The sequence below is a fragment of the Mercurialis annua genome, linkage group LG1-X, assembly GCF_937616625.2.
Source record: "Mercurialis annua linkage group LG1-X, ddMerAnnu1.2, whole genome shotgun sequence".
NCBI lineage: Eukaryota > Viridiplantae > Streptophyta > Magnoliopsida > Malpighiales > Euphorbiaceae > Mercurialis > Mercurialis annua.
Genome location: NC_065570.1, coordinates 1,577,693 through 1,594,910, shown reverse-complemented (window position 1 = coordinate 1,594,910; position 17,218 = coordinate 1,577,693). Strand labels below are relative to the sequence as shown.

At 38.0% G+C, this 17,218-nt stretch overlaps 1 protein-coding gene across 1 annotated transcript; it reads left to right on the top strand.

The window, feature by feature from the left end:
• Positions 1 to 6,081: 6,081 nt before the first annotated feature.
• LOC130015024 (uncharacterized) lies at positions 6,082 to 7,505 on the top strand. The gene is made up of 3 exons (XM_056104408.1): positions 6,082 to 6,257; positions 6,365 to 6,619; positions 6,707 to 7,505. Exons 1-3 carry the CDS (start codon positions 6,082 to 6,084, stop codon positions 7,503 to 7,505), a joined length of 1,230 nt encoding a protein of 409 aa, XP_055960383.1.
• Positions 7,506 to 17,218: the final 9,713 nt, after the last annotated feature.

The window sequence follows — 17,218 nt, the reverse complement described above, 5'->3', positions numbered from 1 at the left end:
TGAAAGAAACCCCCATTTTTTAAGATCTTCAAAAACTTGTATAGATCTAAAAGATATCCCACATATATTTTAGATCTTAAAGAATCGGATCTCAAATTCGAAAACCCATCAAAAACCTTGAAAGATCTAGCACCTACAAACACCAAAAACCTTTAGACTTATTCAAATATGAAAAATACAAATCAAGACTCAAAAAACTTCATAACTAAAAACTTTATTCAACTAAAGAAAGACATAGTAGATCTATAGTAAATAGTATTATGGGCGGAAAGAAAATGATTTTCCGGCTAATGCCGGAGAAATCATCTTCTTCCACCCTTAAAAGGATGAACAAATGAAGAACTTTTCTTTTAGAGAAAAGGGAGAGCAAATATTTTAGAGAGAGAGTGAAAATATATTTAATTTATACTATAAAAATAATTTCATTCTAATAAATTTATAATCAGATGTATATAATATATATATACATTATAGAGCAAATGTTGATAGCAATAAGCCTTTGCCTTAATGGCAAAGCACTTGGTCATTCTTGTAAGAGGTCAAGGGTTCAAATCCCCTTAACCTCAATATGATGTTTTATTTAATTTTTAATTATTAAACAAGTATTGGTCCAACCATTAAAAATGGTCAGACCACCAACCATTGGTGGTCCGACCGGCGTTCACCAGCATTGGTCTGACCGTTGACCGCGGTGGTCCGGTCGTTGACCGGCGGTGACCGCGGTGGTCAGGCCGTTGACCGCGGTGGTCCGGCGTTGACCGCGGTGGTCCGGCCGTTGACCGCGGTGGTCCGGCGTTGACCGCGGTGGTCCGGCGTTGACCGCAGTGGTCCGGCCGTTGACCGGCCAATAATGGTCTGACCGGTGGTGGTTCGGTTAGAATTGGCCGGTTTATGTAAAATGAGGAGAAATTATTAGGTGTAATGAAAACACAATAGGTAAAATACACCATAGGGATAAAATAGTAATCACAACTATTAAAAGGTAAGGATGAAAAGAATCTTTTAAAATTGAGGGATTTTTGCAAAAAAAAAAAAGTTGGGTGATTTATACAAACTTTTGAGTTTTTGGGTGATTTGGTGTAATTTTCTCAAAATTATACGAAGGTAACATTTTAAAATCAGACACACTAGAGTAGGTACCAGCAAGTAAAGGATGGAGGTTATAAGATAAAGCATTACATTTTAGACATTTTTATAAGGGTTAATTCCTAAAAAAATCACAAACTTTACACGGATTCATTTTAATCATGGCCTTTAAAAGTTATTATTTAAAGGCACGAACTTTTATTTTATTTCAAATCTATCAACAAAGTAAAATTCGGTGCATTTTATCTGACTAAAAATTCCTAATCCTAGATACTCTAACTGAAAGATAATAAGATTTAACGTTATTAATTACTTGGGTCTTTCATTAATGGTTTAGTGGAGAATTTAGTCAATACACATGCACTAAAATGATGAATTTAAAACAATATGAAAGTTCGTGCCTTTAAATGGAAACTTTTAAGGCTTAATTACTTAAAAACCACCCACCTTATAATTTTTTTTTCATTTATACCATGACCTAAGAAAATTTTCAATTGTACCCTATTTTTGATTTTTATGTTTCATCTCTACCTAATGAGTTAAATTGACCTTTTTTTTGAAAAAAGTTTAAATTAGTCCTTCATTTTTAACCTATATTCTAATAAAACGTTAATGTTAATCATTTATGTATCTTGTTTTTAATATTTCATCTTTAAATTAATTAAATTTTCAAAAAAATTACTTTTGGGGTACAAACGAAACATAAAAATCGAAAATAGGGTACAATTGAAAATTTTCCTAGGTCGTGGTATAAATGAAAAAAAGTTACAAGGTGAGTGGTTTTTAAATAATTAGGTCCAACTTTAAAAGGTCATGATTAAAGTGAAATTTCGTGTAAAATTCGTGATTTTTGTAAGAATTAACCCTTTTTATAATAAGTTTTCAAAATAAATAAATTAAACTTTCGGAGCATAAACTACATCATTTTTTTTCTCTTTTTTCACAAAAATACTATATATGCTTCCAACAATGCCACATGTATCGTTTTTATAACATTATTATTATTATTATTATTATTATTATTATTATTATTATTATTATTATTATTATTATTATTATTATCATCATTTTAAAATTGACGTTCAAGTAGCCATTATCCTTATATAAGAATATGAGCGAAGGTTTAAAAATCCCTCTAACTTGGCAAAAAGTATCAAATAAGCTCAATTTCGTAAAAATAGATCAAATCACCCCAGAATTATATAAAAACGTATCAAATACCCCCTTCTCTACTTTCACCCTAGAGAGAGAACACAATCTCCGGTTTTAAATGATTTTAAATGGTTTTAGAGGATTAAGAGATTAAAATAGTCCTTACTATTTATATCATTCACAAAATTAATATTTAATATACTTTTATAACTATTATATTTTTAATACTTTAAAAGTTAAATTAATTTAAAACTGAGGGATTTTTTTATGCTTTTTTCAACTATAGCCACCTACCCGCCGCCGCAACTCCGCCGTCGCCGCTACTTTGCCGTTGCAGCTTCAGATCCCAGCATGGGATCTGTTCTTCAACAACAAAGAACATATTCCGGACGGGATCTATCCTTCTTCATCCTTCATTTGAAGAGCAAAATGAAGAACAGATTCCAGGTGGATTTGTTCTTCATTTGATTCCGGAGATAGTTCGGGGAGCGGTGGCCGGAATTGATTCCGAAGGTGGTCGCCGGCCGATTTAGTATTTTAAATATTTAATTAGGGTTAATTTAGTTTATTATGAGAGTGATTAGAGAAAAGGGTAGAAAAAGCCCTCAATTTTATCAATTAAATTTTAAATTTAAATGGATTAATTATTATTTTAATTAAGATTAATTAGAGTTAATTATGGTTAATTTTTAAAATTAGCTTATTCCACTCTCTTTTTTGGTCAAAAGGGTGAAACCGATCCTGTATTGCCAAGTTGTGGGGTGATTTGATCTGATTTTGCGAGTTTGGGTTTATTTGATCCTTCGTGCCAAGTTCAAGGGTTTTTTTTTGAACCTTCACTCATAAAAATATCATCATTGTTGTACTATGATGACTGATAGGAGTAGAATACTCCTAGTATTTAGATAGTTTTTGCATCACTTTATTACGTTTTGACATGTGTTTTTAGGTGTTTCGATACCTTATTATGTGTGTTGGCGTTTCAGGTGATTTGGAGTGTTTGCGGAACTATTTGGGCTAAAAAGAGTGAAGAATTAAAGAAATATGAAAGTCGGAAGCTAAAGCAAAGAGTTAAAGAGAAATCAAGTTTTTAAAGCATATCTTGGAAGAGAAGTTCATGAGCAAAAGAGAAGTTGAGAAGCAAAAGAGACATGTGTAATTTAACACATGTCTCGACCAAGACATGAGCTTCTCGACCAAGACATGAAGGACCATTTTGCACGAAGGTTCATCAAAGGAGCTTCTCGATCGAGAAGCTCAACTTAAATGAGCTTCTCGACCAAGACATGGGAAAAAAGCTGAAGACGAAATTTGTTTGAAGAAAGAGCTTTAAGTGGCCCACTTCCCCTTTTAGCCCAACAACTCTTGTACTAGGATGTTATTATTTCCCTTTTTATCCAGACTATATAAGACACTTTATATTTTTAGGTCAAGAATCATTCACTTTTGTAGACAACAATTTTGAATCAATCAATTTCATTCCTTTTGCTCTCTATTTTAGTATAGAATCTTCATAGTTCTTGGTGTTCTTCATTTATTTTCCAGATTTTGCCATATTGGGAAACTTATTAAATACAAGTATTGATCTTTTAATTCAAGCTTCATTATCTTGTTCATGTGTTTAAAGTTCATTTATTACTCCAAGGTATTTATTCTTTACTCTATGCCTAATCTTTACTATTGCTTAATTAGTTATGCCATGATGATGATTAGTAGCTAAACCCCTTGTTTGGGGGTTGTTATGATTGCCATGATTGATTAGATAGGTGATTAGGGTGAGGGTTTATGGGTGATGTTGGTTGTTGTGCTTCTTGAGCTTAATGCTTAGAATAGGTTGGCCTCTTATTCTTTGCAATGTGGTTTAATTAGGAGGACGAGAGTTAACTAATTAGACTAAACCTAGGGGAGTACATGCTTTAGACCTAGATGCATTAGCATGATCTAGGGCTATCTTGGTTGTGGAGTTTGCTCGACTAGTTGGCTTTATTAACTCTCTTGAAATCTATGAGCACGAGAATGGATTAGATTTCGGGATTGTTAATCAAGTTTCGACTCTTTCAATTCCGGCTCGAGAGAGCGGAATTGGTTCCGTAGAATAGCTTGACCCGAAGTTCCCATCACCTTAACCCAAACTACTTAGATATGACTTTGGCATGACTAGCAACCTCTAAACGCTTTACCCTAATTGTTTAAATCGCGTGTTAATTAGTTGATTGTTGATTAATTGTTTTAGTTAAGTAGCGTGTTTAAGTAATAGTTGTTTACAAGTTCTTTTATTTGAAACCAAAACCAATCTTTCTATTACTTTTCGAATTGAATTTCACAATTAATTTTGTTCACTTTAAACCTCTAATCCTTGTGGGTTCGACCTCGACTTGTCGAGTACTACGAGTTGGCTTTTTGCTAACAAGTTTTTGGCGCCGTTGCCGGGGATTAGGTTGCGTTTAATTGATTGAAAGTATTTTGAAATTCGGTCGAGTTAGCGTAATTTTCTGTTTTTACTTTTATTGTTCATTCTTGCGTTTTCGTGATTTACGCTCAGTTCTCTTGTCTTTGTTTGTGTAGGAATTTACCCTTTGTGTATGCATAATACACGACGTGCTAACCTTCCACTAGAACCTTTTCAAGAGGATCTCGGTAGTTACGAAAGAGGCGTGAGAAGAAGAGCCCGGATTCCTTTAGTTATGGAGGGTGACGGGCATGATTATGAGGTAGAAGAAGGATTCAATCCTCTAGTGGATGAAGGGGAACAACAATATCCACCCCCTCCTCCACTTGAGAATGTGAATCAACAAAGGCAACAAGAGCGACCAAGGGATGTTCGCCCTCGGGTGCAACCGCAAGTGCAAAATCAACCGAGGCAAACTTTGGGCGAGTTCTTCTTGCCGGATGTGGATAATGCCATGTTCGGATGTTTCGCTATGCCGGTTCAAGCGGCGACTTTTAAGATCAAGCCTAGTACTATCCAACTCTTGGAAAACTGTTGTGCCTTCTATGGGTTGAAACATGAGGATCCAAATGCACATATAGCCAAGTTTTTGGGGGTTCTTAACACATTCAAGCTTCATGGGATAACCGCAGACCAAATCAAGCTCCGGATGTTCCCCTTCTCTTTGAGGGATAAAGCTAGTTTGTGGCTCCAATCTATACCCAATGAATCGATCCACACTTGGCGGGAGTTAGCTCAAGCTTTTCTTAACAAGTACTTTCCACATGGCAATACAACAAAGCTAACCAAGGACATTCTCGAGTTTGTGCAATTCGATGGGGAGTCGCTCTATGAAGCATGGGAGCATTTTAAGGACTTACAAAGAAGTGTCCCCCATCACAAGCTTAACAAGGAGCATGTGATTCAAATTTTCTATGATGCAACGAATGTCACCACTAGAGCCACTATTGATGCGGCTTCGGGTGGGTCTTTGATGCAAAAGACGTACGAAGAGGCTCTTGAGTTGGTAGAAAAGTTGGCCATGGTTAGTAGCACATGGGGGCCCATGGATAGAAGGGCATCGGCTAGTCAAAAGTCGGTAATGACGCTTGACCAAGTGAGGGAGATGGAGGCTATCAAGGAAAAAAATGCTTCACTCCAAGCACAATTGGATGCTTTGAAGAAACAAGTTGCACCAAGAAATGCTCCGGTGGCCTATGTCCAAGTATGATGCGAGTTTTGTGGGGATTTCAACCACTCGGGGGGCGAATGCTTAGTCACGGGGCAAAATATGAGTGAGCAAGTGAACTATATTGGGGGTCAAAGGCAAGCCAATGATCCTTACTCCAACACTTATAACCCCGGATGGAGGAATCATCCAAATTTCGGGTGGAGAAATCAAGAAGGGCAAGGCAATGCTCAAGGGTCTAATCAAGCGGGTTCAAGCTTCCAAAGCAATAATAGGCCTCCACAACAATAAGGTCAGTATCAAGGAAACCCAAACCATGGGAACAATTACGGTGGTAGACCACAACATCCTCCCGGTTTCCAACAACCACGGAATACGGATGAGGGAAATGTGCTTGCCAAGGTACTTGAGAAATTGGAAAAAATGGAGCAAAGGGAGAAGAACCAAGCTTCCACTATTCATCATTTGGAGACTCAAATTTCTCAAATGGCTATCTCACTTCAAGGTAGACCACAAGGGGGATTGCCCTCTACAACGGAGAACAACCCAAGGGAGCACCTAAAAGCAATAGAGCTTCGGAGTGGGCGGAACTTGGAAAAAGCCAATGGTAAGAAGCATGTGGTTGAGGAGGATGAGCCTCAAGTGGTGATTGATGTTGCTAGCTCTAGTCAAGAGCCACCTATTGTTTGTGAGGAGGTGGCTATTGAGGTTGAAGAGCCTTATGTGAGACCGCCACCGCCACCACCATTTGTACCACCGGTCCCGTTTCTAAGCCGGTTAAGGAAAGCTCAAGGGAACGAAAAGTTTCACAAGTTCCTTGAAATTTTTAAGAAATTGCAAATTAATCTTAGCTTGGCGGATGCACTACGCGAGATGCCACAATATGCCAAGTTCTTAAAGGATATCATCACCAACAAAAGAAGTTGGGATAGTGGCGCAACGGTTCCTATTCCGAAAGTGTGTAGCTCCATTATTTTGAATGATTTACCGGCTAAGTTGAAGGACCCAGGGAGTTTCTCTATACCTTGCACTATAGGAAACATGAGTTCTATAAATTGTCTATGTGACCTTGGTGCTAGTATTAATCTTATGCCTTTAACTCTTTTCAGGACACTTTGTGGAGATCAAACCGTGAAAAGCACCTCGATGGTACTCCAACTAGCGGATCATTCGTTGAAAAGGCTGTTTGGGATCGTTGAGGATGTGCTTGTCAAGGTAGATAAATTCATCTTTCCGGTTGATTTTGTTATTTTGGACTATGCGGTTGATAAGGAGTGCCCAATGATCTTGGGGCGACCCTTCATGAACACCGGAAGGGCTTTGATTGATGTGCATGGTGGGAAATTGACCTTGCGAATCGATGAGGAAACAGTTGAGTTTGACATGAAGAAGGTCATGAGGGGTACCATCGAGGAGGAGGATTGTATGAGGGTCGATTTCGTGGATAATCTTGTGACGGATCAACTTGAAGAAAATGTGGAAGCAATGAGTAGGGGAAATGTGCGAAAAATTGATGATTTTGAGCTCCTAGACTCATGTCTTGGTCGAGAAGCAAAAGACAGTGCATGTCTTGGTCGAGAAGCAAGGTTTGAAATTGCTTCGTGCAAAAATGACCTTCATGTCTCGACCAAGACAACCTCTTCTCGATGAAGACAAGGCAAAAATTTTCCATGTCTTGATCGAGAAGCTCATGTCTTGACCCTAATATGAAGGAGGTTGTGCACAAGGAAATAGTAAAGCTTCTAGATGCCGAGATTATTTATCCAATCTCCGATAGTGGTTGGGTTAGTCCGGTTCAATGCGTACCTAAGAAGGGAGGAATGACGGTAGTGGAGAACGAGAAAGGGGAACAAATCTCTACAAGAACGGTTACCGGGTGAAGAGTTTGTATTGACTATCTAAGGTTGAACGCGGAGACTAGAAAGGACCATTACCCGCTACCATTCATTGATCAAATGCTTGAAAGGGTGGCGGGTCACAAGTACTATTGCTTTCTCGATGGATATTCCGGCTACAACCAAATTTTGATCTTTCCGGATGACCAAGAGAAAACAACATTCACTTGCCCCTACGGTACTTTTGCTTATAGACGAATGCCATTTGGATTATGTAACACTCCCGCAACCTTTCAATGTTGCATGAGCTCAATCTTCAATGATATGGTGGAGGACATAATGGAGGTATTCATGGACGATTTTTCCGTTTTCGGTGATTCATTTGATGGTTGCTTGGCTAATCTTGAGCGAGTATTGGCACGGTGTGAGGAGACCAACTTGGTGCTCAATTGGGAGAAATGCCATTTTATGGTAGAAGAGGGTATTGTGCTTGGGCATAGGATCTTGGAAGCGGGTATCGAGGTTGATAGAGCGAAGACGGAGGTTATTGAGAAGCTAGTTGCTCCGGTTACGGTTGAGGGAGTCCGGGCATTCTTGGGCCATGCGGGGTTCTACCGGCGTTTTATCAAGGATTTTTCATCTATTGCAAGGCCCCTAACGAGTTTATTAGTAAAGGATGCTCCCTTTGATTTTACCAAAGAGTGTCATGAGGCCTTCGAGAAATTGAAAGAGGCTCTTGTGACCGCACCTATTATCTCATCTCCGGATTGGAGTTTGCCCTTTGAACTTATGTGTGATGCAAGCGACCAAGCTTTGGGGTGCGTATTGGGTCAAAGAAAGGACAAGAAGGTGCATGTGATATACTATGCTAGCTGGACCATGGCGGGAGCTCAACTCAATTATACCACTACCGAGAAGGAGATGTTGGCGGTAGTCTTTGCTCTAGATAAGTTTCGGCAATACTTGCTCGGCTCTAAGTGTATTATTTACACCGACCATGCCGTCTTGAAGTACCTATTCACAAAGCAAGATGCCAAACCAAGACTCATCCGATGGATCCTTCTCATGCAAGAGTTTGACATAGAATTTCGGGATAAAAAGGGCACGGAAAATGTGGTGGCGGACCACCTATCGAGATTTGAAAATCCGGAGCCTATTCCTATTGGCATGAAGATTAATGAGTGGTTTCCGGACGAGACACTTATGGTGATTCGGGAGGTAGAAACACCGTGGTATGCCGATATAGCTAACTTTCTTTCCTCTAATGTCATGCCTCCGGATTTGACACACCATCAAAGGAAGAAATTCCTCTCCGATGCCAAAAGATTTCTTTGGGATGAGCCGTATTTGTTTAAGGAATGTGGAGACGGGATGTTGAGGCGATGTGTCGCTTTGAAGGAGATGATGCCCATTTTGGAGGCTTGTCACACATCCGATTATGCCGGTCACTACGGAGTGGCAAGAACCGCCGCTAAGGTTTTGGAGAGCGGATTCTTTTGGTCCACATTATTCCGCGATGCCAAAGACTTTGTGAGCCATTGTGATAGGTGTCAACGGGTTGGCAATATTTCAAAGAGGGACGAGATGCCATTGACTTACGTGTAAGAGGTAGAGATATTTGATGTATGGGGGATTGACTTCATGGGGCCGTTTCCATTGTCGCATGGGAACCTATATATCTTAGTCGGCGTGTGTTATGTTTCAAAGTGGGTAGAGGCGGAGGCCTTGCCTACAAATGACGCCAAAGTGGTTTTGAAGTTCCTTAAGCGTTTGATGAATAGGTTCGGCACCCCGAGGATTATCATTAGTGACGGTGGGTCACATTTTTGCAACCAGCAATTCGATGCCTTGATGAAGAAATACAATGTGTACCATCGGGTTGCTACCCCCTATCACCCACAAACAAGCGGGCAAGTTGAGGTCTCCAACCGAGAGTTGAAACGGATACTCGAGAAGACGGTGAATGGCACTCGTAAGGATTGGAGTTTGAAGCTTGATGATGCACTATGGGCATACCGCACGACATTCAAAACGCCTTTAGGGATGACCCCCTATCGCATTGTGTATGGTAAGGCGTGCCATTTGCCTTTGGAATTGGAGCACCGGGCTTATTGGGCGATTAAAAAGTTGAACTTTGACCTTAAGGCGGCGGGGGAAAAACGTTTGTTGCAATTAAATGAATTGGAGGAATTCCGGTTCTCGGCATATGAAAATGCAAAACTCTATAAGGAGAAGACCAAGCGTTGGCATGACGCGCACATTTCCCCCAAAACTTTTGAGGTAGGAACTTATGTCTTGGTGTACAATTCACGGTTGCGACTATTTCCGGGCAAGCTTAAGTCTCGATGGAGTGGGCCCTTCAAAATTCGGAGTGTGGCAAGTCACGAAGCCATTGAGTTAGAAAACCAAGGAGGTGAAACATTAAAGGTCAACGGACACCGTTGCAAGCCTTACTTGGGGCCTTTGACAGATCAAATTGGGGAGCAATGTTACCTCGACCCACCCACTTGAGTTCGCCATATGATAGTAGAGCTTTCGACTTTAAACAAGCGCACTCGGGAGGCAATCCCGAGAGGTTCGATTTCCTTTCTCGTTTAGTTTTCATCTTGTTAATATTTTAATTTTAGTATTTTTATTTGAGTTATTTATGTCTTTTTGTTCAAGATAACTTCGGGGTATTTGCATTGTTTGTGTTGTGTAGGATTTTTTTTTTTGGAATTTTTGAGAAATGTCAGTTTTGTGCATGTCTTGATCGAGAAGCCCAACTTAAGTGAACTTCTCGATCGAGACATGAAGGGCAATCTTCGACGAAGCGTTTTCAACATTGCTTCTCGATCGAGAAGCACCACTTAAAGAGCTTCTCGATCGAGAAGCACACTGCAGTGCCAAACTGAATTTTTTTCTCACAAATTTCGAAATTCAACTAGTCAAAGGCACATGGATTGATGACGTGGCAATGATCCAAGCCATTCACAAGAAGCACACTTCACATGGATCACCAAAACAAGAAAATCTCAGCCATTGAAATCCAAAGAAGAATTTTTACCATTTAAGAACACCTCACCCTTCATCTTCTTCCCCACTTTTACTCAAATTAGAAAATTAACTCCATAGCCTCTCCTCCCTCTCAAGAAATCCGGCCACCACCCTACCAACTCAAAAAATCCCACCACTTTTCTTCACCAAATCATGAAGAAAGCCACCAAACCAAGCGGGTCTCGTCAAGCCCCAAGTTCCGCTCAAGAACCACGACTACAACGTGCCTCAAGCCGGAAAACACAAGCCGCCGTACCAAATTCCACCACGGCTTTGACTCGCCAATTTAATGCTCCATTTGAAATCCGTAGAGTCGAAGAAGGGGAAAAATATGAAGCCTTGAAGGAACGCGGTTTGGCAATCCCATCCGGAATTTGTTGGAATTCCATGAGGGATTTGGGTTTAGAAGAAGAGGTGAAGCATCACTTGGCGGTGTTGGGTTTGCAATTCATGGCGGAACTCTCTCATGATGTCTATGAAGAATTGGTGTATGAATTTTTCACCACCTTGCGACCACATTCTCAATGTGCGGGAGATATGCAATATCGGTTGCGAAATGTGGGTCGGTTTCTCACTAAGGGTGAGTTGACTAGGTATTTTCACTTACGGAACACGGGGTTGAAGGCGACATCATCACGTTTTGATTGGGATGCGGCATGGCATGAGTTGTCCGATAAAGAGGTGTTCCGGGCAAGAGTGTCGAAGGTAAACGACATCAAGGATACGGCTTTGGTGGTAGTAATTAAATGGTTAGGCCACACTTTTGGAGGGCGAACCGAGTACAACAAGGTGGGCGAAAGTGAGTTGTTCATGTTAAACGCGATTATGCACCCCGAGGTGGAAGAATATCAAGTGGATTCGGCGGAAATGCTTTATCGGAAGTTGCAAGCGGTCCCGGACAATACAACACCTCTTGGGTTCACATCACTCGTTTACTTTTTGGCAACCCGCCAAGGGTTAACCGATGTCTCCGACTATACCCACACGGCTCCGAGAATGATTAACACGGAGTATTTGGAGCGGGCTAAGTATGTTCACAACGGGGTAATCCTTCCTTACTACAAGCGTCCGGCTTGGATTAAGGAGCATGGAGCGGAGGCGGCTCGTAGAGCGGAATTTGGGGAGGAAGCCGAGTTTGTGCCCGAGGAAATTCCACCGCCGGCTCCGAGAAGGCAAAAGGAGCAACCACGAAGGAAAGGGAAAGGAGTCGAGCAATCTAGCGCTCAAGGAGAAGAAGAGGCGCCACAAGGAGGTTTTGCGAAAGCAAGTTATGGGAGGGCCGAGGCCCAATGGTCCGCTTTTGACCATCGGTTTAATGAAATGGCGGATTACAACCGCCAAGCTTGGGCGGAGCAAAAAGAAATTTTGGAGCGAATGGAGACGGCCCAAAGGCGGGGAATGGCAAGAATCGAATATAAGCAAGGGCGGTTGAAAGATAAAATCGAACGGCAAAGGGCGGATTTCCGAAATTATGTGAATGGTCAAGGCATCATTGAGTGGATTGACACCCCCCTCAATCCCCCGCTACCCCGGAGTTCGACTAGCGAGATTTGCACTTTCTAACTCTCTCATACAATTTCATGCTTTATTTTTATTTCTATGCTTTAAGGACTAAGCTAGAAATAGTGTGAGGAGGGTTGTGAAATTGTATCTCGTGTTTTATCTTGTTTATTGCTTTATGTCTTTTACTTTATGTCGTGTGTTTAGGATTGTTTAGTTTTGATTAGTTGTTTTGTGGCACCTCTAGCACTAAATCATTGGCTTAGTATGTTGAGAGCATGATTAGTAACTTTGGTGTACTTATGAAAGTTGTCAACAATTGTTATGTCCCGATCAATGAATTTATTCAAATGCATTTTCTAGTTTAAACAATCGAGTGTCGATGCTTGCCTAATGAAATGCAATTTGTATGACATGTTTCGATAAGATTAGGGTGAATTTGAGTAATGGCTTGTGTGATTTTCGAATTTTCAGAGGTTACTTAATGCGGATTCATGATTTGTACCAAAAAGTTGAAAGAAATTTAAGTTGTGAAAATTCAGTTTTTGGCATGTCTTGATCGAGAAGCACTTTTAAGTGGTGCTTCTCGACCAAGACATGAAGGCCACTTTTCGACGAAGTGAATTCTTCATAGCTTCTCGATCGAGAAGCACTTTTAAGTGATGCTTCTCGATTGAGAAGCACACTGCTGGGGCAAAAAGGAACCTTTCAAAAACTGAATTATTTGTCACACTTTGGCACTTTTTCATAAGAGTTAAGTTTTTGAGCATGACACCACTTTTATCTGAGCATGTTTTGAGCCTAATTGTTTTTTTTTGTGAGTGTCGTTTGCATGTCTAATTCCTAGAACTTGCTCGGTGTCCGTTCGAGACTATATGGTTGAGTGTCGATAGCTAGATGAGTATGACATTAGGATTACCCCATTTTCTTAAAACCACTTAAAAGCCTACCCTTTACCACTAGATTACACCTTTTGAGCCTTAGCCAAATTGTTTATTGATTTTTGAACACACTTCCACACATTGTATTCCTTCAACATTTTACCTCTAAAAACACCCCAATTTGACTTGATTAACTTAAAATTGAAGAAAAAAAAATTGATTCTAGCTTGATGAAAAAGAAAGAAAATGTGAAAAAGTGCTTAAAGAAAGAGAAAACAAACTTAGATGCCTTGAAAAGAAAAGAAAAGAAAAGAGAATAAGAAAAGCATGAAAAAGAAAACAAAGAAAATAAACAAAGGCAATCAAAAATGAAAAGTTCACAAGTGCGGAAAAATTTCGAGCTAGATCAAAAGTTAGTAGTGTTTTGTAAGTAAGTTTTCAAGTCAAGTTGTAGCCATATTTATCCATTTTTACCTACGCCTAACCCTTAGCCAAGTTACAATTCTTAACAAGTCCATATGATAGTTGTTGATTACCGAACTAAGTAGTGGAGTCCGGGACTAAGAGTAAGCCTATGGTGAATTTGCATATGTGTTGAGCTTTACTTTCGCACCCGAAACACTTGAGTGTTAGAGTGATACCTTGTGAGGAATGATGCCCTTACTTGATGCTTATGAACATAGTGCCATGATTTGCTAATTTTGTTTAACCAATGTGTTGCATTTCCCGTAAATGATGGTAAGCTCGAGATTGTTTGACATAATGCCATATCATTAGTAGTCTCAATGTCATCGGGATATGTCATTATAATTGCATTCATCATTTGTTTGCATCGCTTTTGGTTGATGATATTAGACGATTGCATTTGTAACTTCATTGATTGGGAATTCGTTGTTGACATTTGCTCATAATTGCCAAGGTTGTTGATTGTGTGTTAGTAGTAAGATTCATTTCTTGCTTGAGGACAAGCAAGGGTTTAGTGTGAGGAGGTTTGATAGGAGTAGAATACTCCTAGTATTTAGATAGTTTTTGCATCACTTTATTACGTTTTGACATGTGTTTTTAGGTGTTTCGATACCTTATTATGTGTGTTGGCGTTTCAGGTGATTTGGAGTGTTTGCGGAACTATTTGGGCTAGAAAGAGTGAAGAATTAAAGAAATATCAAAGTCGGAAGCTAAAGCAAAGAGTTAAAGAGAAATCAAGTTTTTAAAGCATGTCTTGGAAGAGAAGTTCATGAGCAAAAGAGAAACTGAGAAGCAAAAGAGACATGTGTAATTTAACACATATCTCGACCAAGACATGAGCTTCTCGACCAAGACATGAAGGACCATTTTGCACGAAGGTTCATCAAAGGAGCTTCTCGATCGAGAAGCTCAACTTAAATGAGCTTCTCGACCAAGACATGGGAAAAAAGCTGAAGACGAAATTTGTTTGAAGAAAGAGCTTTAAGTGGCCCACTTTCCCTTTTAGCCCAACAACTCTTGTACTAGGATGTTATTATTTCCCTTTTTATCCAGACTATATAAGACACTTTATATTTTTAGGTCAAGAATCATTCACTTTTGTAGACAACAATTTTGAATCAATCAATTTCATTCCTTTTGCTCTCTATTTTAGTATAGAATCTTCATAGTTCTTGGTGTTCTTCATTTATTTTCCAGATTTTGCCATATTGGGAAACTTATTAAATACAAGTATTGATCTTTTAATTCAAGCTTCATTATCTTGTTCATGTGTTTAAAGTTCATTTATTACTCCAAGGTATTTATTCTTTACTCTATGCCTAATCTTTACTATTTCTTAATTAGTTATGCCATGATGATGATTAGTAGCTAAACCCCTTGTTTGGGGGTTGTTATGATTGCCATGATTGATTAGATAGGTGATTAGGGTGAGGGTTTATGGGTGATGTTGGTTGTTGTGCTTCTTGAGCTTAATGCTTAGAATAGGTTGGCCTCTTATTCTTTGCTATGTGGTTTAATTAGGAGGACGAGAGTTAACTAATTAGACTATACCTAGGGGAGTACATGCTTTAGACCTAGATGCATTAGCATGATCTAGGGCTATCTTGGTTGTGGAGTTTGCTTGACTAGTTGGCTTTATTAACTCTCTTGAAATCTATGAGCACGAGAGTGGATTAGATTTCGGGATTGTTAATCAAGTTTCGACTCTTTCAATTCCGGCTCGAGAGAGCGGAATTGGTTTCGTAGAATAGCTTGACCCGACCTAAGTTCCCATCACCTTAACCCAAACTACTTAGATATGACTTTGGCATGACTAGCAACCTCTAAACGCTTTACCCTAATTGTTTAAATCGCGTGTTAATTAGTTGATTGTTGATTAATTGTTTTAGTTGAGTAGCGTGTTTAAGTAATAGTTGTTTACAAGTTCTTTTATTTGAAACCAAAACCAATCTTTCTATTACTTTCCGAATTGAATTTCACAATTAATTTCGTTCACTTTAAACCTCTAATCCTTGTGGGTTCGACCTCGACTTGTCGAGTACTACAAGTTGGCTTTTTGCTAACAATGACTATAAATTATAGTATTTAATTTACTAATAAAATAGTACTTGCTAATGCATATTTTAAATTTATAAATTTCAATCTACTCAATTTTAAATTAATAAATATGAATGTATCAATTATAGTCAAATTGGTCCATTCAATTATTTTTCTTTTAATAATTTTTACCGTATTAACGATATAAATAAAAATATTTAGACAAATTAAAAGATAAAATTTATTAATATATTTCAAAAAAAAATTATAAGCAATTAATTTAAAAATATATGTGAACATGAAATTCGACGTGATTGCAATTTTATTTCTTGTTGGCTTATTTTTTGTTGTTTGTTGGTTGATCGTTGTTGCTCGTTGGTTGCACGCTGATTGCTTACTGGTTGCTTTTTTGTGTTTGTTGGTTGTTTTTGGTTGGTTTTTGTTACTCGTGGGTTGTTCTTTCATTGTTTATTAGTTGTTCTTGGTTGATAATTGATTAATCAGTGGTGATCATTATTTGAGATATTATTTACTCTATTTCATTAGGTTTCTATTAACAACCAACATTATAACTCCATTTGAATATTAATTTTATTTTTGGGTTCTCATCACACATATATTTAATGTAAATGAGTAGTACACATTTTGAAATATTTTTTTATACCTTTTATTTTATAAAAATAGATAATATTTAAACATAATAAAATATAAAAAAGAGTATATTTTTATTTTTTTGATGAAATCGTCATTTTCTTCATTAATGATGATTTAACCTGGTATTTAACCTGGTTTTTAAACGTTTTTTTAATTAATTTTACAAACCGTTCGAAACAGTTTGAAACTATTTTTTAGAAACCGTCTCAAACTCTTTGAAACCTTTGTATACCGTTTGAAACTGTTATTTTTCAGACTGTTTGAAATTGTTTTAAACAGTTTGAAACTTTTGTAAACTGTTTGAAACTGTTTGTTTAAAACCGTTTGAAACTGTTTTAGAAACCTTTATAATTTGTTTCAAACTTTTATAAAATATTTAAAACTGTTTGAAACTTGTAAATTGTGTTTTTAAAAATTGTTTGGAACTATTCGAAATCTTTGTAAACTGTTTTATGTCTTTGTAAACCATTTGAAACTGTTTGAAATCTTTATAAACTATTTGAAATCATCGTATAAACGTTTTTTAAACGGTTGCAAAACTATGTTTAAGAAACCTTTTAAAATTATTTTAATCTTTTATTAATAAATTTTACATCAGAACAAATAAATTAATAATGTCTTTTTGTTTTGGAAAAAGTTATGATCATTGGTCTGAACTCAAAGCAAAATTTGAAATGATTTAATTACAAATTAAAAATTCGAAATGATTGAAAATTAAATTTGAAATTTACAGAAAATTTAAGAAATAATAATAGAATTGCAGAAATCAATTTGTGTGAAATATTATGAGCTGAAGTTTAGAATTAATTTGTTGAATATTGTTAGTTATGTATTTTTACTATAAGTTGATAAGGATGAAAAAAAAGGAGGAGAAGAATTTTATTGTAACTAAAACATATAAAGTAAATATAAAGTACACAAATAAAAGAGAAGAGTACAAAAATGAGGTTTAGAT